General features: G+C 39.8%; 1 protein-coding gene across 1 annotated transcript in view; it reads right to left on the bottom strand.

Moving 5' to 3' along the window:
• Positions 1 to 26909, bottom strand: part of LOC145771320 (nuclear pore membrane glycoprotein 210-like) — a 65721-nt gene that overhangs the window by 8538 nt on the left and 30274 nt on the right. The window contains exons 6-33 of the mRNA XM_082583067.1: positions 24839 to 25021; positions 22100 to 22309; positions 21361 to 21509; positions 21086 to 21184; positions 20651 to 20798; positions 19864 to 20142; positions 19386 to 19642; positions 18986 to 19130; positions 18255 to 18393; positions 14905 to 14992; positions 14536 to 14722; positions 14207 to 14321; positions 13360 to 13561; positions 12852 to 12968; positions 12540 to 12695; positions 11762 to 11887; positions 11031 to 11093; positions 10638 to 10814; positions 7911 to 8123; positions 7349 to 7501; positions 7035 to 7170; positions 6270 to 6448; positions 5612 to 5790; positions 5192 to 5386; positions 4042 to 4210; positions 1260 to 1377; positions 963 to 1097; positions 433 to 683 (exon numbers count right to left, since the gene is read on the bottom strand). Of these exons, the coding sequence (XP_082439193.1) occupies positions 433 to 683; positions 963 to 1097; positions 1260 to 1377; positions 4042 to 4210; positions 5192 to 5386; positions 5612 to 5790; positions 6270 to 6448; positions 7035 to 7170; positions 7349 to 7501; positions 7911 to 8123; positions 10638 to 10814; positions 11031 to 11093; positions 11762 to 11887; positions 12540 to 12695; positions 12852 to 12968; positions 13360 to 13561; positions 14207 to 14321; positions 14536 to 14722; positions 14905 to 14992; positions 18255 to 18393; positions 18986 to 19130; positions 19386 to 19642; positions 19864 to 20142; positions 20651 to 20798; positions 21086 to 21184; positions 21361 to 21509; positions 22100 to 22309; positions 24839 to 25021 (4568 nt within the window). The remainder of the gene's footprint in view (positions 1 to 432; positions 684 to 962; positions 1098 to 1259; positions 1378 to 4041; positions 4211 to 5191; positions 5387 to 5611; positions 5791 to 6269; positions 6449 to 7034; positions 7171 to 7348; positions 7502 to 7910; positions 8124 to 10637; positions 10815 to 11030; positions 11094 to 11761; positions 11888 to 12539; positions 12696 to 12851; positions 12969 to 13359; positions 13562 to 14206; positions 14322 to 14535; positions 14723 to 14904; positions 14993 to 18254; positions 18394 to 18985; positions 19131 to 19385; positions 19643 to 19863; positions 20143 to 20650; positions 20799 to 21085; positions 21185 to 21360; positions 21510 to 22099; positions 22310 to 24838; positions 25022 to 26909) is intronic.

Raw genomic sequence — 26909 nt, 5'->3', positions numbered from 1 at the left:
TCAGTTTCCATTGATGGAGCTATCCTGATACAGTCGTCATGTCTTGGCTCAAAGTCGTTTCTAATGATTGCCAGTCTTTCGCAGAGTGCAAAATGGCCAGCGTATGCATATTTGTCTCAGATGTTGTAGATGGTAGGTCGTGCATAACTGGTGCCAAGACTGATTCCTGTGAGACACCGTTTTTGAAGCGCCGTAATCTACTAAGTTTCCCTATCTGGACCAGGAGCCTTCCCAGTTGTCAGGTGCTTGAGGGTAGCACTGAATTCGCTCCGTGAGAAAGAACTAGAAATGCTCTCCTGGTTAAGTGTGTTGATCTTCCACAGCTTAAAGATTTATAAAAATGACAAAATTTGTTCTTTTGTCCATCTGTTTAAGTGTTTAATGTTTACACAAGAACTACTTCTCTATCAAAGCTACGTTAAGAAAATGTACCTCGATTGATTCAAAAACAGCAGGGATTGCTTTAACGCAGAGAATCACATACGAGCCGACGACCAAAGTACGTGAGGTGATGTCTGTCACAAAAGAAGGAAGGAACTGAATGGACGCCTCTCCACCGCGGATCGAGCCGAGGTCGTATGACTTGGTGACGACCTTCACCATGACCTCATCATCCACAGTCGCAAGTTTTCCTTCTTCGTTTTCAGGGATTAACTCACGAGTCACAACACAAGCAAATATCCCTGTGAAAAGTTAATCCTCGGTTTAATAAACACATCATTAGACAGCAAGGATATGTTTTTGCAAAAGTGTAAATCAAAGTTAAAATTGACCAAAAGAAAAAGAGATTTGTGCAACAAAGATTCACCGTTGTAAAGTCTCATCATTCAGACATGACTGACCCCTTTAAGTTGATGACGAGCATATGGACGTGATAAAAAAGCAAATGAATTGTGATATGGCCCTATAACAAACTGGCGAGTAACACAACTTTGAGGATCTATTCAAAAGACGATACTTGCCTGACTCTGGCAGGTACATGGCATCCACATTGAATATGTTTTTGGTGTTGGAATACTTAAACTTGACGGAACAAAAGAAAAATTGAGAAGCGAGAAGTTCCATTTCCTTGTCCAAACCACCGCATGCGGAAGAATCTGCTTGGAAAAGATGTGTTCATTGTTTCTGTTTGTCGTCGTGGTCGAGAGAAATAACTTAAAATATATCAAACAAAAAGTTTCCTATGTTATCCTGATACTACGCAAACATGACGTTGAAGCACTGCATAAAGCTGTACAATTTTGTAAGTTGTGACAAACCTAAGTCGGGATAGGAAGGTGCCAAAGCAATAGGAAGAACATATGTGGCTGCTTTGCTCAAAATATACTTCGGAATTTCGTCGACGATGAAATTGGCTACGAACGGAACGGAAGACACCTAAATTGTTACATATTGTTTTTACATCAAAAACGGCTGATTGGGGGTTAAGGTATTATTGAATAAAAATTTTAATGTTTCAGAATTTGCTCGTAGATGACTAAAATGTTCTAAACAACCACTCTTGCACAACGATATATTTGACAAACCTTTCTCGAAAACAAAATCTGTTCTTTTTGCAATTGAATCCATGCAAAAAGAAACGATTTTGTTTTAAAAGAAGCATTCATAACAGTGTCATCCAAGGCTATATACTTCCCTGGTGACACAGCAGAACACTCAGCCTTATAAATAACCATGTGGCAAGACAAAGTAACAGCGGTTCAACTGTCAATTTGCGCAGTTGAGTAACACATTTCAAAAATAGCTTTAACCGATAAGGAGACCTTCAGTGCTAATTTCAATGATACATGAAGCAGCTAGATTAAGCTTGAGGGTAAGTTGTTGTTTTATCTGCACCAGCAGACCAAAAAAGTCCAAAAAAGTTTTACGTCCTGGCTTAGGTTGTCTTCTACGTTTTCCCACGACTTTGTGGAGTGGAGAATTGCCAGGTTATCCGTATATATACGTATTTTGCGGAGATCGTGCTTGATCGTACCGTGAGTTGCCGGTGGTGAGGGTGAAGCTTCTATTCCTGACAAGTTCCATGATCATGTAATTGTAGACCATATGTCGGTCTGGAAGCAGGTGAAGCAGCTTGCAAATAAAGCTGCAGTGCCATACGGTGTCGTAGGCAGCTGTAAGATCTAGAAAGACACCACCGGCCTTCTTTTTTTACTCAAAGCGATCCTCGATGTCTTAGGTCAAGAGTGTGACCTCATCCACAGTGGATTTTCTGTGCCGGAATCCAGCTTGCTCCTTTAGGGGGAGCGGGTCGATGATTGGGTTGATGCGGGCATAAATCAACTTTTCAAGAATTTTGAAAGGAACACAGAGGTGGGATATCGGACGATAACTCCTTGGGTCCTCTGGTGGCTTGTGAGGCTTTGGGATCGCAACCACTAAAGCTCTTCTCCAGATTTTTGGGATTGTAAGGTGGTGCAAGCAGGATGAAAGGAATCTACCTAACAAGGGCTTGAGGACAGGGCCATGGAGCATGAGCTCAGGGCAAATCTTATCCGACCCTGGAGATTTGTGTGGTTTCACTAGGTGGAAGGCGATGGTGAACTCCTCTGGAGTGAAGTGTCCAGAGATTGTTTCTTCTAGCGGTGTTTCCACTCGGTACAAGGCAGACACCTCCTTAGCGACTAGGTAGGATGCCTTGCGGTCCTTTGTCTTGTAGGGCCGTTCTGCACTAGCTGGGAAGCGATGGCATTTGTAGAAACAGGACACTGGCGAGGGGAGTTTGCTGAGCGCCCAGTGAAGTTGTTGATGATGTTCCATACTTTGCATGTGAGAATTCAATGTTTTGTCAAGTCAATGGCTTCATTCCATCGCTCAAGCTTCTTTGCATCCAGCCGCTCAAGTAATCTGGTACCGGCGGTGCTAGAAGCAGTACCAGGTATAACGTTTAGGTAGGAGCGGTAGAGAGTTTCACACTCAATCCCAGCATGGTGTGCAGTTGGTTCGGCGGAAACGTAGTATTGTGACCTTTGCCGCAAATATTATGGCATTGCAGAAGTCCTGGTATGCCTTGTCTATGTTGCACGTTTCAGGTGGTGGTAACTGTGCAGTAGATCGTTGGTCAAGAGGCTGCATTGATTTAAATCGTTTTTTTTTTAAAGTTCCATAGCTTCATCAGTGCCCTCAGGATAGGTGGCACATGTTTTGGGGCGATAATAAGGAATGGTCGGTGTTGGGAACGCAAGAACTTCTCAAGCACACGTCTGTCTGGAAGAGATCTGCGACACTTGCAAAGGCCATGTCAGAATTTGTCCCTGTTCTCCAACGACTGGAGTGGAAACTGGCTGGTTCCTTTGGGTTAAAAAGGAGGGCAAGATAATTAGTGGAGGCCCAGTCAGCCAGCGATTCGTCGCTGTTTGTGTTGTTGCAGCTCCAATTGGTGTGCTGGCAGTTGAAGTCGCCAGCGTAGAGACTGGGGGAGGGGAACATTGAAAGGGATGATGGCAACATGCGCGAAAGTGGGGCTTGTACATATTGACGAATGACGATGTTGTAGTTTAAGATCCATATTCCACACCCAATCAATCTCGGCATCAGTCGGAGATGGATCAACAAAGGTCCACTTCAGGGTCTCATGCACAAACGTGGCAATACCGTACTTCCTGCTTAGGTAATTCAATAAATTGGGAATCGCCAGCTCATCTGCAGAGTTGCAGTGGGTCTCCTGGAAGAGGATGACAAGCGCCCGGTGGGTATGAGCAAGCTTTTCACAACTTTAATCTTGCTTGTGAAGCCTTTTATGTTGAGTTGTAGGATGGTGGTTGGTGGGGCGCCTGAACTTGCCCTTGCCCCCTGCAGCTGTGCCGTCCGAATAGAGGCTCTTAGTTGACAAGGTTCGTTTGGCATCAGAGGCATCGTTTGGCACGAGAAGCAACTTGCCATCCATCCCAAACAGAAAAAGTGAAACCACCGAATGTCGTTCCGACAAAAGTATCCTTAAAAATACATAAATTCAGTTTTTGCTTTCAATTGCTGCTGAGGATAACAAAAAGCAAATTTTAACTTGAATTGATTTGAATTTCTTGCACACTGAAAACCTACTTGAGCGTTGGCACTGAAGCTATCAATGGCGTAGGTAACTTCAGCGATGGTTTTGCTGCTGGCCACCACCGCTCCAGTTGCTGGGGCAACGTGTAAGGATTTGAAGGTGGAAGCAGCCCAACTTCCTCCACTGCCGTTTAAGTTGATGAACTCGCTCATGAAGCAAAACCTGACAAGAAAAATTCATGCGTTTGCGTTTTAAAGGGGATTAGTAGTTTGCCTTGCAATGCAGAAGACTGGATGTGATGATAACTAAAAGAGTACAAAAAAATCGCAATAATTAAAGATTTGTGTACGTCACTATTATAGCTCACATTATAAATTTTAAAAAAATGAAAAAATGAAGCAGACAATGGTTGTTCAATTCCATGAATACGCAGTTAAGCAACGGGCTTCAACGGCAGCGCTCCATTCAGCAGCTTATTCATAATAATTTGTTTTGTCCAATGAATAAAAAAATAACAGACATATTATTGATGTCTGTTTCATTGATGTTTCGTTTCATTGATGTTTAACTTGTTACTTTTTCTTTTGTTGAGGGTGGCTGCTGGACTAGAAGACCTTCCAGGTCACTTCGCAGCCACCCGTTGCAGTATCCACACATAATACATTTTACGTTATCGTTTGTTTCATCCGATTTTGTTGAATATGTGTGTTTATACTCGCAACAAATAAAATGTCAATCAATCAATCAATGTTATATAACATCGTAACATCAAAGGGTTAAACTTTTTTTTTATTTACATACAGAAACTGTTAAACCCAGTACGTTGCTCAGTGCTGTAGGTCTGTGATACAACAAAGTGAGCTCTCTACCAAAACTCTAAAAAAAAAACAAGCAACAACGCTTCAACTACAGAATGTCCACAAAGTGACTAACTAACCAGGCCTACGGTGGATAATTAAACTACACTATTACTATGACTATATAATTATGTATACTGTATATATATTACTATTTGTATTATTACTAGTAAAGACACACACGAAAATATTCCAGTGTTTCGAAATTAGACTTTTGAAAAACTTACCACTAACCACACGTATTCGATTCTTGCTTTCTTATTAAAGATTAATAAATCCTTTAACGTTGCTGAAACCAAACTGAATGTAAACGGTGGAAAAAAACTTGAACATCTCTTAAACTCACTTAACACCAATGGTCAGCACTTGTTTCTGTGGCTGGATAGCTGGCAAGACATTGACTGGGAAATAGTAGACAGCGGTTGGACTAGTTGTGGATTGCAGGTAACTCGCAACAGACATGATCGTGGTGCCCTCTAGCGGCGTGCGAATAAGAAACGAACGATTCCCAAAATCAGGTTCCACCTCAATTCTGTCATACCTGAGTGTAAAGTTGACATCAAAAATTTGCAGCCATTCTTCAATTGAATGTGGTTGAAAATGTCACAAAATGACGTTTCTTCGTCAACATGATTCGTTTCTTCATTGAGTAGACCATAGACATATTAGTCCATCCACTAATCAATATGCAATTTTACGCGATTACATACGAAGTCAATACTATTATATGTATAAAAGCTAAAACTTGATTACGGCTTTCGCTTACCGATTTAAATTCAATATAACGTCATGACTAGTGGCGTCAAACTTATCACCGACGTCATCAAACTGATCGACGACAAACTTTATAGTGGCAGAGAGGGGAAAAGCATGAGAAACGGGAGAGTTCTCCTTGGTGCGAAACTGAGTCACAGCCCGGGCAATGATGTATGACACGGGACGAACCTGGGGTTAATAAAATCATTAGCATTCATGTGTAAACATAAACGGGGCTTTAGAAGGTTAATGAAGGGAGACAAATTTCGGTAGCAAAAACAAGGTTATATTTTGAATTAAGTGCATTAGTTCTATTCAATAAATGTATTTGTGAGGATTAGATAGACTTTGTTTTCGTCTTTTCGTTAACTAGCAATAGCGGGCTCTAGTGGGCCATAATGTTGTCGATGAAGAGCACCCCCAAAGTTTTATGGTGCAGTAAACCTACTGAACAGAATTGTAACGCACGGTTGTGCGACATAGCGTTGGAACTGGAAGAGACTACGTGTGGCGATAACGTAGTATGGCTACACTTATTAACAACAGCAGCTATTGTAAGAAGGACAAATGATGAAAGCTGATTAAGTATATTAAATAAAATTAGCATCAATTAACGGCATTAAATAATTTCTAAAGATTTCAGCCGCAACTGAAGAAATTTCACTCACTAGAACGTGAAGTGCCAAAGTTTGGTTCAGGCCAAATCTCTCCACAGAAGTAATGAGCAATGTTGACTGGCATTGGTTGGGGTTGGAAGTTATGACTCCATTCCTTTCCACGACGATACATTTGCTACGGTCGTCGTTTGCGGAGAATTGCTCCGGAGAGCACTGGACATTGTGCAGAACTGAAAAACAACGTACCAATGACAGGATGCACCAACGTCATAAAGCGCACATAAGTGTATTCGGCTAGGAGGTCCACTTTCATTTTTTGTTGGTCTTATTTGACTCTCGTTTAGACAGGACCCACCGATTATAGATAACCCCTCTCCAGTAGTTATTTTTGGGTTAGCACATGTGCAGTTGTGCACTTATCACACAGCTCACCTTTCTGTGTCAATAAATGTACCTCCTCAAATGATATGTTGTACCAACAGACTGTCAAGTAATGTGTGAGATGAAGACATACTTGCTTACAAGTGTTGGGGATGAGATAATAAAGTTTTCACCGTACTGAAGTCATGGTACTAAATAGAGTAGTGTGTTGTGTCATGTATCAACAACACCTTGACGAGTGGAGTCTTTCGACGTTTAGCTTTTTAGACAGATTCGTACGGTATGGAACGAAGTTTTGTGTTGACTCGGACATCCAAACTGCGCTCATATACGCACACAGACCCTTAATTGTTTCATTTCAATGCTAACTTAGTGATGAACGAAGTTCGTTTGTCCAAAGCTACATTTCAGTTGTTGCACAAAACAAACATGTACCATCATACGCGACTGTTTGCGCCACACCATCTCTATTGGTTTGAAGCTTGTAGCTGGTGGAAGGTGTGATGAGGAAGTTGCTGGTGCTTTTCCATTCTTTGGATGATGCGCACACAAGAGCAAGAGGATCGTAGATCTACAATGTTCGAACATTTCAATCCACAGTGTGCAGCTGGTTTTTTTCGACGGTCCACAAGTATGTTAAGTAACGTAATAAAAATATCTACAATGCAGTTCACAAGATATAAAATTTAACATTTATGGTCAAACGCAATCCACAGGAACTTGCTCTAGAATTAGATGTTGTGACTCACCATGAGAGATATTTCGGAATAGAATTCCATCATGGTGAGTTGATTAAGTGTCTTGTCCTGGGCGGTGACCCTGACCTTTACCACGCAGTGACCTGACGACATGCCTTCAGCCAGCATCGTGAAGCTCAACTGTGGGCTAGTTGCGATACCAGACTGTCGAGAGAGGTTGGCAGATGAAAAAGTTAATTTCATGGAATTGATTGTGTTATTTCTCAGTGACTTTAACTAAAAAGTTATTACCGGCGAATATGATTGCAGTAGATTCGATTAGGCGCTAAGAAACGCAACTAGTTTTGCTTCACATGTGCAACATTGCACCAAGGCCGCCATAAACATCACGAGGAGCGTTATATTAGAAGCTATAAAACTAGTTACCTCTGCTAAAAAATGACATATTTATCATTGATAGACAGCACTAGATTTTTATTGATAAAAGAAAATGATAATAACATTCAAGCCTTCACATTAAAAACATGAAAAAAGTAACATAAAGCCTGCAAAACACAAATTTGCATTTCATTTTCTTTGAGTGAAGCAAAGGATAAAGTTTGTAATAACAAACCCTTGAATGGACGGTGTGTAACTTGGCCACTGATGGATTGACCACTTCCCACTCGAAAACTAACCCCGGTAGAGCGCTGCCGAAGCTCATTGGGTTTTGGGCATCATCGAGCCCGGACACGTGTAATGGGACGAACCCTCCAACGTGGAATTGGGTTAGGGGTGCTTCGATGCGGATACCGGCGAGTTGCACCACCCTGATTAGAGAGGGAGCCTGTGTTGTAAAAGAAGATTTTTTTTCTTATACAGTTTGTTACGTCATACTTTGCTGACCGAAGCTAGATCAATTAGGATTCTCGTCATCGAACACATCAACTTGTCAGCAAATAAACAAATAAAAAATTCAGAGCTAAATAATGTCGATTAAACATCAAACCTCTTGTGTACCCAACATCGATCAAACACATACAATTAGGATGTTTCATTTTTTCACGATTTTTAACCTAACCCTAACATACATAGTAGGGTGGCTCTTAATTTTGAAAATTGGAAATGTTTCGCTCTCACCCTCTGAGTTGGATCCAATCACTGAAAAAACCCACCATGCAAAATTTTAGGCCAAGTTTAGGTCACTAGCAGGGCCATTCCATGTCAATTCACACAGTCAAGAAATTCAACCTCTCCGATTTCCCTTAAATTTTACACACCTTTTTACTATCCTATATGATGAACAACTGCAAAATTTGAGGGAAATTTATTGAAAAACACGAGAGTTATAAAGCATTTAGTTTGGGGGGGGTCTGCCGAGGGGGCACAATTTTTTTATTTTTGGATATGTTTGAGGCCCTATTACTGCTAAAGTAAATTAGGCAACAACCCAAAGTTTTTACAAGTGATAGTACTTCTGCCAAATATTGAAAACATAACATCGTTCACATTGTCACACTAAAATGCCAAAGATATCCAAAGTTGGCCATTTCCAGCTCTCGGCTACAATTTTCCAAAATTTTGAAATCTTGCCAATACCCCATTTTTGATTGGTTTTGGCTGAAATTTGGTAGAAATGTTGTTTACAGGATTCTCTATGAACTGAAAAAATTTCAGTGCCGGTACAAAATATTAAAGGGGTTGGGAGGTATTTAATGTGAAACATGGGGCGAAATGAAAAAAAGCAAAAAGTGGGGTCCTTTTAAAATCCAGGTTACCCATGACCCCAGTGAAAATTTGCACTGAAATGTTTTTTCAATATTTCGAAGAAGTACTATCACCTGTAAAAAATTTGGGTTGTTAAACTAATTTAGTTTAGCAGTAAGTTAATAGGGCTTCAATCATGGCCAAAAATAAAAAAAATCGTGCCCTCTCGGCAGACCCCCCCAAACTAAATCCTTCATAACTCTCGTGTTTCTCAATAAATTTCACTCAAGTTGTAGCCTACAGGTGTTCAAAGACAATGAAATTTTTTACAAAGCTTCGATTGAATACGACTTTCCTCAATGAATATCCAAGCAACTGGTCGAAAATAGTGAGCTTCCAATCTTCTCAAGCTATTGTGAAGAGCTTGAAAGTAGTTAATGACAATGCAGAACGTGGAGTTGCTCTTGTGCAGTCTTATAACCGACTGTTGACAAAAGATGAAGAGCAGCTGCAGTTTCTATTGCAAGTGGTTACTGAGCATCGACGCATCTTTCCAGATGCACGTAAAGAAACTCTCATCCAGCCCAAACAATGAACAGAGCAGCATCTGTTAACTTTGATACGCTCATACTACCACCGCTGATACATTTCTATATTAACGTTCATATGCAATGAGCAAACGAACTAACTTTGAGCAGATTATGCCCATTGTGGGGAACCTTTTGCAACAACTTTGTTGGACTGTTTATTTGTATCATTTATGTTCCATTTTTTTTAAATTAATTTTAAACCGAGGTTTTGAGCATCATAAGTTAGTGTGAAATAAGTCGTTTTAAACTTATAATGTAAAATGACATTGAAATGATGAAGACATGATATTACTGATAAAACAATGCCCATAAGTTTGCTTATGTTGGAAATGGGCCTTTTTTCGCTGAAATTTGATGCCGTTTATCTTTATCTGCACTTGCAGGCTTGCTTGCTGCACGCTAAAATTTGATGCCGTCTATCTTTATCAAAATGCATCAAATTTTGGCTGCAGTATTTTTATACCAATTGTATCCAATTGACACCCTGAGAGCTGCAAAAAAATCAGTTTAAATTTTTACCCCCATATAAGAGCCACCCTAATACATTGATTTGATTTTCACCCTAACATACATATACGCCTGCATAACTAACATAGACCTACAGCTGTTTAAACGTTTCAAGACAGCCCTGAAGTAGAGATTTAATTTATCCTATCTGGGCTTTCGCCAGGTGGTTGAAGATTTAGATTCAGTGGACGGGAAGGCAAGGAAGCCAATTTCCGTGTCCATCTTCACGTCCTTCAGGCATGCCTTCAAGTGTCCTGTAGTGACACAACTGCATGCTCTTCAGTGATGTCGAACCGGCGCCCTTTCGAGAGGCGTATCAGTGCTCCCACCACTCGAGCTATGCAGCCGAATGAAGCGGAGATGACATTAGACTCAAAACAATGAGCTCGCAATGCAGTGTATACGAGGGACGCATCAATGTGAATTGACTAATCATTGGTCAAGGGTTGGGCTTGGGTTAAAGAAAAAAAAAAACGATTGCAATATCATCAACACAACAAGAAAATGTCGCTTTCAGGTTGTTAAGGTTGATTATTCTACAGTCAGCAACTGCTCACTTTGCAATGAAACACGGTTCCGTCATGCATGATTGCCCTTGCTGAAACAGCGCTGCTTCCCAAGCTTAACCCAAAGACGACACCTGACTGCGAGACGTTCACTACAGGGATAGCATGAGATTTGTCAACAGAAAACTCCATCGTGAAGTCAGAACGAGGTCCGCCAACAGTGCGAAGCTGTGCACAAAACATCAATCAAATACAACAAACAAGAAGTAACATTCAAGTACGAAAAAAACATTCAATTTGCGAATTTTAACATTGTACAACGACTAAACAATACAGCACAAATTGTGCAGAGAATATAGTATACGCTCTCAAAGTACTAGGTGGTATAGCATATAATATACGTAACGTATATCGTCATTTTAGAAGAGAGTGCCACCCTTTTACCTGATATACAGCGTTTCGTATCAATGTGACAAGTGGCGGCTGTAACTCCAGGGCTGGAAAAACCTTCAAAAATATTTTCAGTTTATTCACGAAATAAGCAGAAGTATGCCGAGTTAACGATTATAATAACCTGCGTCAGTGGGTTGAAAAGGAAGCAAAAAGGTTAGATTTGGAATAAGTTTGTTTTTAATCTTGAAAGAAAAATTCCATCTCGATAGGTTGTCTATGTCTGATGAGTTTGTTTGCTACGTCAAACATTGATTGATGTAGCAACACGTAGTATAAGGTATGGTTTGACAACATAAAAATTGGCCATTCACGAACGTCAGTTCAATGAGTGATTGCTGAAAAGTTTGTCATCTTCACTTCACGCCCTCCTCACGCCACGAATGTCAAGTGTTATGAAGAGCCATAAGAATGCAACAAGTTATTTTGAAACAGTGATTTTTTTCAACCTTACCTCTTCATGTTGTAAAACTCGCATCATTCAGCGTCTGCCCACTTTTAGAATATCAAGTTGAGAAAATTGCATGATGAGGGTGATTAATAGTTTATCAGGATAATTCTAGCACTAGTTGTAATGTTGATCTGATAGAAACGAAAGTAAAAGCAAAGACAAACAAGTTGATTTATTGCTTTACTGACGCTTCGTGCACCATGACTTTTACTTTCACCAGATGAACGTTGCAAAAGTTCTATGAGAGTTGGACATTGCAACCATAAACACCTACCACAATACGAACGGCGTTGCTTCGAATGAGTCTGCCATCCCTGAGCCTCGCCACGGCGGATAGCATGGTGACTCCCACACTAACCCCTTTAAGATCGCTGTTAACAATCAGTTTGTTGCCAGGAGCCTGGAAAAGATGGTATGAAACAAGATAAAATATTTAAACCAAGTAACGTCATATGGTTGAATATTTACATAAGATAACATGAAAAAATATCAAAACGAGCGCTTCTGCTTCTATGGAGCCCTCATCAGATAATCTGAGCATACAATAAATTTTTAACCCAAACTTTTTAGATTTGATGTAGATGGAATTGTGAAAGAGCCCAAAACTGTTCCAAACTGGAACGTATTACAATTAATTTTAATACAAATATTTTGAAAACTATTGGATATCATCACTCAGTTTATATTAATGATTATTGATTATGTCGAGTTTTTTTTTTTTGGGGGGGGGGGCTTCTTACACTCACGCAATCAATGCCAGTTGCGTTACAAGATGATTTGCTTTATCACACGAAAACTTTCTGAAGTAGGACTGCGTTAACATCGCATTTTTATAATTAACTTCGCTAATATGAGTCATTTAGAACATGTTTTGTTGATCTAATTACAACAATTTTTATATTTTGCGATTTTACATTGATGTCTTTGCAAGCACTGCGAGATTACACGAGGATTTCAATGAAAAAAAAGTAGTGTGGTAGAGATTTTAACCAGCACCCCACCGAAACAAACCTGAAAGCCAATGAAGATCAGATCAAGGTGAAAATTCTTACCGCGTGAACAGCCTCTGTAGTGACGACATCAGGAACACTGGTTACCAGCTCGAGGTCAATGAACTGAAGAAACCTTGGAGGTAACTCGTGGTCAAAGTTGTCGATGATGTTCAGTGTGATCTCCTCCCAACTTTGCAGTTCTAACCGCGGAGGAGCCTACAGGTCAAAACATTAAAAGTTAAGCCTGAAGCATATTTACAGTTCAAATACTGTATACTCCATGCTTCTACTTGAATACACGTTTATGATGAAGCCATCCGTTCGTAACAAAAGTGGGAATCATTAAATTCATTAAAGAAAAAAAGAACTTGCCTTTAAGTGGAGTCTTCCGATTTCTGCCACAACAACATCCGATAAGATAACTGGCACAGAATCCAGACATAGGTCAGTAACTTGGAGCTGAGCACTCCCAGCGCGCACTGCACCCAACTGTGGATATTATAATTGTTGCAAGTACTTTAGGTTTTTTTGATTTACATTACACAGAAATTATTACGAAACAACCAAAGTTCGTAGGAACGGGATACTGAAAATGCCAAATTTATTTACCCGTGGTAACTTTTCCGAAAAGTGCTACGTGTGTGAAAAGCTTAAATTCTTGCGGTACTGCGAAGCAATAATGTAACCACTAAAATTACAGCACATAAGGTCCCCTTTAATCATTTCAGTTTATGATGAAATTTAGCTTTCATACAACAATTTACAACATTACCATACAAGCCAAAGATATAAAAATTCGAAAAATTACTTGTATGAACTGACATAACACTTTCGCGTTACAAAAGGAATGAGACACGTCATTAAATGCATCACATCCCACCTTGAGAATATTCTTATTGTTCTCAACAATCTCAGTGACGTTTCCTTCCTGCTTGATGGAATGACTAAAGTGACCGGAGCCGCCGGATATCCGGATCTCGGTGGTGCAGTTTTCATGATTGTAGAGCACAAAGTAGGAGGGGATAAGAGAAGGCTCAGTCACGACCAAAATTCCAACAACACCGCTCACCACTGGATCGAGGCTGAAAGAGATCGTGCAATGATGTCAGCATATTTATCTTGGAATGAGGAAGCTTTGGTTCAATTTTATCTTACATAGTTGCTATATCGCTAGTGAACATGGAGTAATTTCAAAACACCGATTAAAGCTAGTCTGTACGTCGAGGGTCAGTCTAAGTGTGTTGAAACAACAGCTTGCAAGCAGTGAACTTCTGTTCCATATAGTGTAAACCTGATTTCATGAAGAAATTCTCATATAACATCACCTAGTATAACATCACAAAGCAACAAAAGTTTTTGGTTAATAAAGATTTGATGCAAAATTAACTAAAGACGTACCCCACATTTCTAAGGCTAGCAAGAGGGAGCTTGATGTGAATGATCAAAAGTGTTCACATGCCTAGCCCAAAATGAAAGAATTGCAAATTCAACAAAAACGTATGTACATTGTACAGTGAACAGAAGGTTGGCCTATGGCCTAGTACGTATCAGGGATTATTAGTGTACTATGGTACTATACATCTAAAGATGTCAAAAGACAGCTTGAGCTTTAAGCCATCTTTTGCTAGAAACACACGGTCTTGGATTCTATTTTACAAAACTAACAGTCAGTTGGTGTTTCAGGCTCATAACATACAAAAATAAAATACATGAAGAATGGTCAATACCTTGTGCAGTTGTACTCCTCACAGATTTCACTATCGATGTCATGCTTATACCTTGGTAGGGTGACACTGATCGTCTGTTCACCTTCTACGTTAGCCAGTTGGATAATTTTGTTTACTGAAAAATAACATTGGCTGTAATTCTAATTATTTTGAAGCATTTCATAAAAAAAAAAATAGTCAGTTCAGTTTCAAACGCAGAAAAAAATAAAATTAAATATTTAAAACAAATAATCTTGTAAATAAGTCAATAAATACAAGAATAGTCTACACACAGTTCGGCCTCCAATCTATATATTACAAGCCTTTGGATAACATCACAGAATTCCAACCTATGTGCCGTCTCTGTTCAGTCGTGTCCACGCTAGTGAAAAACGAGTTGTCTTCGGCAAAGTATGTTTCATTATGTTGAGATTCCCACCACTTGGTATGGATGGATGAGAAGTTGTCGAACATGTTTCCGAGTTCGTCGAATGTTGTCAGATTGATCGGCAGTGGGTTTTGTATGAGAGCGACCGTCTACAATATGTCACATTACGTCCACTACAAATACATCACAAAGTCAACGGTTGTTCTCAATGTAATGTTAATACAATTATGAAAACACTCAGCCAGGCAATGATAACGATATGTGTTAGGAACATCGATTCGGAGTAGCCTACCTTTAATCACGACCACACCTTAAATCAATTTGCTTGCACCTGAATTAAGTCTGTGTTGTGTAAAGGACAAGTGGGGAGAAGTAGGGGTACAGTGAGCTCCAGGCGATGGGGCACAGTGCAAGACACCCTGAAAACGAAACAATAAGTTATTCGATTCAGAAATTCTTGATTTAAATGTAACATTTTTGTTGTTTACGATACAAAATTGAAGCAAAATCATGTGATAACCCCGTAACATAAATACTCCCTTCCAAAGACTTGGTGGAGGAAATTCTGCCGGTAAACGGTAGTACCGTTATTAGGGGTTACTTTTATAGCGTGAGGTAACTGTGATAAATTTTCTAAAAAATAGTTTTAATCATAGGCGCCGACTTTTCAAAAACCTTGGGGGGGGGAGAAAGGTATTTGGTAAGGTAAAAAACCATAACGCTATTTTACTCAATTAAAATAGTCTTTGATTAGACTTACTGTCTTGTTTATATTGACAACTAGGTCGCAAACCGAATATATTAGAACCGCTGCTTGAAACGATTAGTTTTACGCATGCAATACGTCTAGTCGTAAAAAAATTGATATTGTTAGCTCATAATTGGAACAGTTGGAAAACAAGCCGATTCATTTCCTTTTCGTGCGAGTGAATAACAACGATCAAGACAGTGAAGTTATCGAAATAAAACGTAAAAAATCATGATCTCAAGCAGAGTGGAAACCCGCTATCAGTTTTATTAACCTCGTTTCGCTCGTTTTGCTAATTGCTTACCTTCACAGCGTTATCAACGGTGAAGTGTTTTCTCTTCTGTTTTTTATCGAAAGTCTTTATAGTCTTTTATCGAATACCCATGGCCACCTGAAGATACGGCCTGATTTGTCACATTTTGCAGAAATTTCCAGGTTTTTCTAACTTTGGGCGAACGTTTGAATAAATTTTTCTAAAAATTAGATTTCTACGCTTTCTTTATTCTTTTCCCCAGATGACACAATAGGTTTTAACATCCTCACATGTTGAAAAACAAAGAAAATTTGATTTTGTGGATTTTAGTCAGACTGTTAATTGTCAATAACAGTCTGATTTTGCGTTTTTCAACTTACTTTTTCTCATTTGCTACTGCTTCCCCAAGGCAACAAAAAAGTTTTTTGTCGTTAGAAAACCGCAAAAAGTAAAAACATCTCAAAAAATGTCAGTCAAGCACTAGCAGTAGCTGCAATCAAAATCTGCAAAATGTGACAAATCAGGCCGCATCTCCAGGTGGCCATGGAATACCGTATATACTCGAATAAAGGTGGTCGAGATGACTTATACACGGGGCAATCTGTTGTCTCCAGCTCGGCAGTTTTCAAAATGAACGCATTTTGGCTGAGGCAAACTCATCGCTGACGTACATTACGGGGTGTGAAATGACGTCGGCCGAAATAAAAGCTTTGAATACGTTTATTTGCAGTGATTCAAACTTAATTTTCACATTTAATGATTTCTTGTCAATTGTCGACTTTATGCACTTGTTGAGCAATGTGCAAAGCTCACAAGACAAAACAGCAGAAAGAGCTGTATTAAGAGATCCATTTTTTATATTTTTGCTTGTAGGATGTAATCGTTCTTATTACGTAACATTACATGATCGTTTAAACTGATGAAACAAGCCTAAACTGATGAAACAAATTGTTTAAAGCTGTTTTGTACACCCACAACGCCCAAACAAAAGTTCAGCTTCAACCACTACTAGTTTATGCAATCTATTGCCAATGTGAAACTGAAAACCCAATCGAAGTAGCCTCAGCGGACGGAATACACAAAAACACTCACTGGTACAACGGGCATTACTATAGCCAACTGGCGAGTTGGTAAATGAATGTTAAATTAGACTGTCATTTACAGTATTCTAGCTATACGACAACGTTCTTAACCGGGAATCTGCGAAGCATTTTCAGGGGGTCCGTGAAAGTTTCTGAATTTGCAGCATGATTGATAATTTGCAGCATATATATTGGTTATGTTTTATTTGTGCGTTACAGTGATTCTCATACTGTGTGTCGCGACGCCCGTTTGAAGATACGTCGTTTGAAATTTCAAAGGGCGTCGCACAAAGGTTCGGTTTCCTAACTACAAAATATCCATATAAAAAAGTTACATCTTTTTATAAGGATCGATGATTAATTTAATTAATTTAGAAATGCAAACGTTAGTCAGCTGCATCTATTAATTTTCGATTAAATTTATAGAAAAACATCAAATCAGAATATAAATTAATTGATTTTGAATCCTGTGTGCCAACATATAGCACATAACATAATTTCGACAATGTCATCAATTGTCATGAGCGTCGCTTACCTTGGAGTCACTTACCTTGGAGTAAAACTTGACCGGCAGTTGACCTACAGACCCCACATCGAGTCACTCCGTGCCAAGGTTACCTCGCGAAATAACCTCTTGAGAAGCCTAGCAGGAACAGGATGGGGAGCCCGAGCATCAACCTTGCGTACAACTGTACTAGCCTTGGTCTACAGCTCAGCCGAATATGCCTCAGCTGTGTGGAACCGCAGCAGACACACAAAAAGATGGATGTATGCATTAACGACACCTTGCGCATCATCACTGGTGTCTCCGCCCCACACCTACTGCTTATCTGCCAACTTTGGCTGGCATTGCTCCTGCTCATGTCCGTAGGGAAGAAGCCTCTCACAAACTGGCTTTGCATGCGAGACTCGATCCTCAACACCTTCTCCACAGTCACTCCCAAAGAAGTGGACCAGTCAGACCTCAACGCCTATCATCAAGGCGCCCATTCCATCGATATGCTACACAACTTGTGGATAAGAACTTCAGCTGCATGGAAACATGGGCCCAGAAATGGAACGAGCTGCCACATATCCCTCCCCAGTTTTCAGTTATACCAGCACTCTCAATCCCTCCTGGAGCAGACCTCTCAAGAAAGGCATGGGTCACATTGAACAGGATCAGATGTGATGTTGGCTGCACTGGAGCTAATCTGTTTAGGTGGGGGTTGCATAATTCGCCGATATGTGTCTGCGGAGCGATAGAACAAACAATGCAACACATACTCCACGAATGTTCCATCTTACGGCCCCCAAGTGGAATCACTGGTATTCGACAACTGGACCCAACTACCGTATCTTGGCTGCACGAGGAGGCATTGCCAATCTAAGCTACTACAAGTCAAACGAGAGAAGAGAAGAATGAGCGCCGCGAGTTCAGCAAATTCTTCTGAGGCCAGGGTGTCGCTTCGAAACTAAGAAACATTTGCTTCCGTTAGGATACGTGATACACTAAAGTTTCACATAATTTTTAGGGGTCCGCGACCCCTTTGAGGGCACCAAATGGGGTCCGTCAAGACAAAAAGATTGAGAACCACTGCTATAGGAGAAAAACTAACCTGACGGATACCATGGCTTGGACAGGTAGAGGATTGGTGTTGCAAGGCTTGTTGTATATCATCAACTGGACCTCAGTCTCTCCCAATCGCTTGCATCTGGCCACGATGTGATGTTCTTGCTGGGACATTTGAACAGGGGCTGCGTCATGAGATACCAGAATTAACACGAGCCATAAAACAACGATCTCACGACGCACATTGCTGCAAAGTTCTGAGTATTCGAAAACAAAACATTGCACGAAGTGCAAGGAGAGGAAGTGTTGTGAAGAAATAAATGAACCCTCCGGAAACCAAGGAAAGAAATGTGAAACAAAGTGACACTAATGTTACTTTATTGTTCAATCAAGAACGCAACCCCATTTTTCGATATGCTTTTTGCGTTGATTCTGTAATCAGTTTTCAAACGAGTTAGAAACTCCCAGAGGTTTTAACAAAATACTTTTGTGAGACCAAACAAAAAAGATGAAGGTAACCCCAAATCAGTAACAAATTCTTGATTTACTGACCACTATAATTTAATGCCTGTTTGATACTGAGAAGTTTAGGTCAGGCTTATAATTTCTCTAGCAATAGTTCCAACTAGCAATAGGGATATGATGAATGTAAAAGTAAAAAAGCAGACACATACGAGTCGTTTTATTGCTTCACTGATGTTTCGCGCACCATGAGCGAATAACGCATAAAATATAATTTTAAACGTATATACTACAGTGCAGACGCTAAACACTCACATATGTTCAGCAAATGAGGGTCGCCGTTAGTAGTGGACCTCTCATATCCAGCGTGCCAATGGGGCCATCGGATTGGACCTCCTTTAAACCGCAGCTGTTTGGACGAGTCGAGGCTGACAACGGCGAGTTGTTCTGGATCGATAGCCTGATTGGGAATAACAAAACAATCATAAAAGATGGAAAATTACATAAACAGTATTTGGTAACGTGAAGCAAGATGGAAAAAAATCGTTTCTGGTTAGCTAACAAATATTGAAATAGGTAAAACAACAGCTAACAACACAGATCTTGGATTTTAAAAGTGTGAAGTGAAATTGATTTTAACTACGTAGCTTGAAGTATTTTCCAAAACATCGCACTTTAAAAGGAGACAAGTCATTCAATCCAGAAGGAGGCTTACAGTTAGAGCTGGAAAAGCAGCCACAGTGACACTGGCTTCCAGCTGTGCAGAAATCCCATAGACATCAGTTTGTATGTAAGTAGCGGTGACAGTGGTGTAGCCTTCCCGCAGTGCACGCAACCTGCGGCCAACGCAAGCTTTGGTGCCGGCTGGGTCGGGGATGGGAAGCTTGGCATCTTCTGTGTCCTCAAACACCGAATCGTCCACAATCTTCCATGTAACTCCACTTGGCCGGCAGTCCACCACAGGGACAAGTTCTGTACAAATGTAACTAGGCTTTCAAATACAATGCACAAGTTCAGCGATTGTAAACAGCCAAGGTAAGGCACCAAATGAAATTTCTTTGAATAATTGCAATAAAACCTTCAATAACTGAGATATTTCAAAGTTTGCGTGAGTTATGGGCGCAGAGTACAATGTTGTCGAGCAGCAAAAAAGTTTATACTAGGTTTTACATCGAACTGAAAACAATACGCACTTTCATCTACGTCGGCCAACATGATGAGATACAAGTCGAGGTAATCTTCAACTTCTGCTTCTCTCTGAGATCGAGCAAACAAGATCTCGACTACGGGCAAGAGCATGACGTCCGATGCTCCCCAGTGAGACGGGTTTCGAACATCGGTCGCTCGAACGATTGCTGAAGCAATTTCGTGAATCTTTTTCTGTTCTGGACCGACTTTCGTTGTCACTACTCCGTTAGTCGACACAATTGCAAAGCTGTCATTGTTTATAGACCAAGTATAGTTGCCGCTACCTACAAGTAACAACAAAACATGAATTACAAATAGAAAAAATAATTAATTCAAGTTTAATCGTTTTTGTTTTTTTTCTGGAGCTGTACGCTTGCAAAATAATACCATTAGTTCCAAACTGAGATATCAACAAACAAAGCTTTGGTAAAGCATGAAATTTGCTCTGTTCCACTTAGAACATATACAATAAAGAGTCATCGTAGAACTTAGCAATATTTTAATCGATATTAAGTAATTTAAGCAATATTAATTACAAACCTAATGCTGTAGTGTGTATTAGTATGTAGTGTATTAATTATATCGATGAACAGTTACTGTATATACAACATAGAAATCAAAATAGTTCACCTGAAATGACTTCAGTTATTTCACAAAACAAACACCAAAATCACAAAACAAAGTGCCAAATGTTGTTATAGCACTACAAACGCTACACTGACGTTACCACTACACTGACATTACAAGAACATAGGAAATTAGGAATATAGCTTTTAAACATCATCCGTTCACCTCCTTCGGCTAGTAGCTTGTATTTGTAGAGCACAGGTAAAGGTTGCCATGGAAATATAAGAATAGGGGGGAGGACAGTGATGGGATCAAATATTTCGGCGACTTGGACGGCTTCAATAACCGGGTCGTACATCGACATGTCCCCGTTCTGATAGAAACAATTTGGTTTTGAAATCGTAGCCTGTGTGTGGTCGCACTTACTCTCGGAACTACACAGTTGAGGGACAAAAAACAGAGCTACACTTTAATATGTGAAACATAAACTTCAAGAGTTTCATTTGCTTCACACCTCTGCTGAAAAAGATGTCTTTAAATCTAACAGTCCGTGTTTCTGTATTTATGATAGCAAACCTGGACAAAAATTATATCTGATAAGCGCATTTTAATGTTAGAATCATTCGACAAATATCAATGTAGTGAAAAGACTTCACTGACCTGAAGAATGATGCCATTTAGCTTCGCATAAAGTTCGGTTTCACCTTTCTTAATGGCTTCCACACTATGCCAAGTACCGTTCTTACTGGATTCCAGGAGCTTTAAGAATGAACAGAAAACAATTACTCAAATGTGGTTAATTCCTAACTGTGTCTATACCAAAGGACGTCATTGGCACATATTAATTAATTTTGAAAAATAAGAATCAAAACATAAAACAAAATTACTTATTTTTTAAAAATCATTAGCCGTGCACTCAACCAAAGTGTCCTTACTTTGAAATAGTAAGGATCTATTCCAGCTGAGATACGAAGGTTACTAGAAGGCCACAGCCGATGGTTGTCGATGTCATAGATATGAATGTGGATGATGTAAAATCGCTTTCTCTCCAGCACCCAGCGGTTATCAGGGTCAATAGAAAATTCTGAACAAATGTAACACAAATGCAGTTATGAAGAAGTTCTTTGTCAATTACATGAGTGCCTACCCATCGGTTGAACACCTATCGAGAGGACGCGGCCAGGTCTTGGCAAGACGATTAAAGACATGTTTGTATACAATAAAAAGAATACATGAAACACATTGCATTTAAATCGTGTCAGCTACGTCGAAGTAATAGGACACTCGGTTGTGCAATTATGTGACTCGCGTCTTATGCGGCAGCGTTAAACTTGTCTGAATTCCAGTTCGTTTGTTAGGCGGATCTTTGTGTGAAAATTTAGTTAAGCGTCATGTTAAAGATACAGCCGCATACTCGTGAGCAGTGGCGAACCACGGGCCTTTCGCGGAAATATCAGGGCTCTCACAACTCAGCTATGCAGCCGACTGAAAAGTGCTGAAAGCAACGTATGTCAGCGATGGATTAAGTCAATTTCTGAATTAACACACAAATCATTACATAACGTTTAGAAATATGCGATAAACAACGAATAAAAGCGACGATGACAAAGTAGACAACACATCAAATTAGTAAGTTGTTTTCCATTGAATAGAGAAGATGATACTCGTGCATACTCAAGTAGGCAGGTTCAACGACGTGGATGTCACTGCTCCCTTGGACAGCTTCCTGTTTCAGATTTCTGTCGTGGAGGTTTAGCTGACCACGTCCCAAGCGAAGACCGACAACAATTGATGTTTCCGTGTCCAATGAAACAACCGGACCCTCTTCGTCGTAGTAAGAGTCGCTTAGTTGAAGGTAGTACTGCTGATGTGGCATCGTCACTTCTGTAAAGTGAAAAAATATGTTTTGTTGAAAATTTAGAAACAACTTTTTTGCCATGCTTCTGCTGCTGTCCGCAATACTGACAAAAAGTACCACAGAAGTTTGGTTTTTGTTTGTCGTATCCAGGCGTACGCCCGGTGATTGAAGATTTAAATTAAGTGGACGGAAAGGTAAGGAAGCCAATCTTTGTGACACCTTCAGGCACCACAGAAGGCCATGTCCAAAGATGGCAGAAGTCTTGAGTAAAAATTCCTAACAGACAAGGAGAGGCTTCACCGAGCTAGTCAAGAAACGGTTCGACTCTGATGACAACGCCAGATATAAGGCGTTGAATGATTGAAAACGAGAGCAAGCACTAAATGAACGTTCCGTATTGTGGATATGACTCATCAAGACGTTTATGAAAATAAGCTGCACATCTATAAAACTGGGTCATTTATAGGGCAAGTTTTTAATGACCTAAAAATGCCAAAAAAATTGACTTTAACATTAAAAAAATTTGACTTTTTGACTTTACGAAAATTTGACTAAATGAACCATTGTTTCTTGCATTTTATATTTAAAATAAGGCTGCTTGAACAAATGTAAATCAACGAAAAAAACATTGAAATCCTCAACAGAATATATTAGGCACGGCTGAAAGCTATAAGCAGGCAACCAACTCCACAATGAACATCACGTTCACCAGGAACAAGAGTTGAAATGTGACATAGGCTAATGCTCAGTTCAGTAAGTCATAGCCCAAAGAAGTGCTGGAGGAATTTCTCCCCAGAGCAGTGCAATGTTCATAATCATAAAAAAAACTAAGAGCTATAGTCGAAGGGACGCCACCTCGAAATAAACGGCATGTCTTTCGGTGTCTTGCAAAAAACACAGCCACATGCTCTTGAGCTATGTCGAACCGGCGCTTAATTAACTTTCTGTTTTTTCAATTTTCATTATTTTAGAAATGGCATTGTTTTGCAGTGCTTTTAATGGAAGCTAAACGAAGCACAGATTGAGATTAATGAACAAAAAGTTGAGATTGATGCAGTAGCCTACCAGTTTTTCTCAGCATTTAAAAGAAACGATTTGGACTAGACGTGTCAATTACATAAAATTGACTTTATTGACCTAAAATTGAAAACATAGCTTCGGGAGAGAGTTTGCTTTCTTGTACCAAAGACAGGCAAGACACAACATTGCAACAGGGTTGAGCATTATCATTTATAACAATATATTTTACATACAGGGTGACCCAAAAAGATTCGTACCCATGAAAATTTCAAGTGTGACTTTGATTGAAAAGCTATTTATTTCAAATTACAACCACACATTATTCAGTTTATGGAAGACCATTGACCAGAGTTTTAGCTTTTGCTGTCAATTTTTAGTCAATTTATGGCTTTACCAATACCAAGATGTGTTCCAAATGTGAAAAAATCGAATAAAACATGGGTTCAAATCTTTTTGGGTCACCCTGTATGATGCTTTCTGCCCCGATAGCTCATTTGGTTAGCACGTGACTTAGTAAACGAAGAAGCTTCAAGATCAAGCGGCGCAGGTTCGACTCTCAGGGTGTGCGCTTGAGCAACACATTCTAAGAACTGCTCTCCATTCAGCAGCACCTAATGGATGGAACAATTCCTCGGCAACAACACTTCAACAATCAGAAAACTTTACTCTGTCAATATCGGTAACCGGCCCTGCGTCAAACCTACTTGAAACCTACTTATGGGGGCTTTTGAGGCAGGGCCGGTTACCGATATTGACAGAGTAAAGTTTTCCGATTGTTGAAGTGTTGTTGCCGAGGAATTGTTCCATCCATTAGGTGCCGCTGAATGGAGAGCAGTTCTTAGAATGTGTTGCTCAAGTGCACACCCTGAGAGTCGAACCTGCGCCGCTTGATCTTGAAGATTCTTTGTTTACGAAGTCACGCGCTAACCAAATGAGCTATCGGGGCAGAAAGCATCATACAGGGTGACCCAAAAAGATTCGAACCCATGTTTTATTCGATTTTTTCACATTTGGAACACATCTTGGGAAAGCTATAAATTGACTAAAAATTGACAGAAAAAGCTAAAACTCTGGTCAATGGTCTTCCCTAAACTGAATAATGTGTGGTTGTAATTTGAAATAAATAGCTTTTCAATCAAAGTCACAATTGAAATTTTCATGGGTACGAATCTTTTTGGGTCACCCTGTATTTACAAATAGTTTTAACAGTCAAACGTTTTCGGCTTAACTTAAGCTCTCATCAGGAATCTGAAAATAATTAAAAAATGCAATAACTTTCAACTTCTTGAAGGCAACAACTACAGTAGCTGACTATGAGCATCAAGAAATACGCAGCGATTAAAAGCAATAGTGTGGAAAACAGACAGACGGACAACAAATTACATTAGGAAAAGGCAACAACATAACTACAAAGAACTTGAAAAAACTTTGTTGACTTTACTTGCCCTAGTCATGGATATGGATGAAAATGTGGATTTTGCGAGTTATTTAGTTGTTTCTGAAGCTAAAAGACAAGAAGTAAAAATGAGCTCAACCTGACGATCTCCCACTTCTCCATTGCTCCACATGATAGCGGATCATGCCATACTGTGGTAACCAGACATCTCCACTTGGTATCAGGAACACTTTGTCACGAACTGTGATGCCAACCTTGACAGACATAACATCCTTCACCGACCTTAAATCTGCTTCAACGTACGCGGTACCAGTTTGGAGGCCTGAATTGTAACAACGCATTGGTTATTCCAGGACTGTGGAGTCGGAGGGATTTTGGCGTGTCCGGAGTCGGCCAGTTATAACCGAAGTAAGTGGTATATTGTTTGCCCGACTCCACAGCCTAGGTAGTCACAGATATAGTAGCCACATATATTCACACTGGATAATGGATATCTGTGCGCTTATTCACAACGTTTATTTGATTACACTGTGCAACAAACTTCCAACTACAAAAAAGTTCAACAAACTAGTAACGCTGGACTTTGATTTCAAATATGGGTTTGTTTTTTTGATCAGGTCAGCATTTTTTGAAATAAATTTTTACATTTCTCTAATATCGTGCTTCAAAATCCATAAATATAATCAACACAATTCAAACCAGTGTCCCAAACTAATAATATAGCTTCTTTAGCTTGGTTATGCTTGCAAACCGACATGTATTGCTGCATACAGAAGCATTGAATGGTTTTCACTGAAAACTGTGGATGTGGTACATGTAAAACTCCTCTGGTACGCAGTAGCGGATCCAAGAGGGGAAGAGGCACTTGATCAGTGATCACGTGCCTTCCCTCCAAAAAAAACGAAGAAAAACATGTTAAAAGCTTAAACAGGCCTCGAAATTCATGGCGGACACGGTGGTCATGTCCGCCGTCACAGCATGTGATGTCCGCGGGAAGTACCATCTAGATCGGTCATATTTGTCCGCCGAGAAATATCGATAGAAATCGTCATTGCATAGCACGAACAATTGTTGCGAACAGGGCTGCGATTTTTTCTTTCTTGTCGAACGACCAAAAATTCTGCGTTTGTTTGTCGAATAGTAATATGTCGTCACAAGAGTCAGATTATAAGCGTTTGGCCGCGAGTTACCGCACAAGTTGTGTGGTATCAGAGTCACTTACTTAAGCTTTTAATCGCACGCTGGTTGAGTGATTGCAAAGGAGTATCAAGCGCTAAGTTATGTACCTACCGGACATGTATACAAATTGCCCTCGAAATTAGCTTGTATCTACGACGGCAAAAACATTGCCGTCGCCAAATCAACAAACCTTGGATTACGGCGGCAATTGCAGTATGCTTTAATGTTTAATCAAACGAAATTTTATGCGTTTCTTCATCGCGTGTCACACGGCCGTAGCCCAGAGCATCACGCAAGCTATTTTATGCGCTGACAACGCTCTTATGAACTGTAAAAAGTTTGCAACCTTATGAATACCGGCTTATTGTTACGCAAAAGTTATTTTTTCATTGAACGCTTATTGTTTACCGATGTCGTTGCGAATATAGATTATAGTGAAAGAAGATACACTTAAAAAGTAGAATTTACCTGCTATAGATTATCAAACAAAAGGAAAAGTTAGTGTGGTATTTTGCAAAATTTGTAAAGAATTTTATGACCGAAACAAACTGGAATTAGAAAAGCTACGGGGTCAAGTTAAAAAAGTAGTACGAAATTCGATAAATGGTTCTTGGGCAGTAAAGTAATGCTTCCGATCATATGGCATCGCGCGTTCATGAACGGGCAATTTTGCGTCTTCAAGTATTCTAGTGACGACGCGACAACCTCATCCTCCGATACAGCATCTGATAATTCCGATTCTGACAGCTAGTTTTTTATCAAACAGACTCGTGTTTGCTCGCAGTATCCCAATTGTGCCGAAATTATGTTAGTGTAAACGTAAATCGAGGCAATCATCTCGCAGTGAGCTATTAATTTGTTACCGGTACCTGGTTGAACAATTAACGTTATTTTATGATAATTCAATTCAACGTCGCTAGATGTCGAATTAATGTCAAACAAACGTAAATTTCTTCTTGGGCATTGATACGCAGGCATCAAAATTCGTTATTTTTGCATTGCGACTTCACGTCTGTAGACGTTGAATCAAT

This window comes from Aplidium turbinatum, chromosome 5, assembly GCF_918807975.1.
Source record: "Aplidium turbinatum chromosome 5, kaAplTurb1.1, whole genome shotgun sequence".
NCBI classification, from domain to species: domain Eukaryota; kingdom Metazoa; phylum Chordata; class Ascidiacea; order Aplousobranchia; family Polyclinidae; genus Aplidium; species Aplidium turbinatum.
Note: the sequence above shows the minus strand (reverse complement) of the source record. Positions and strands in the feature narration are given on the sequence as shown.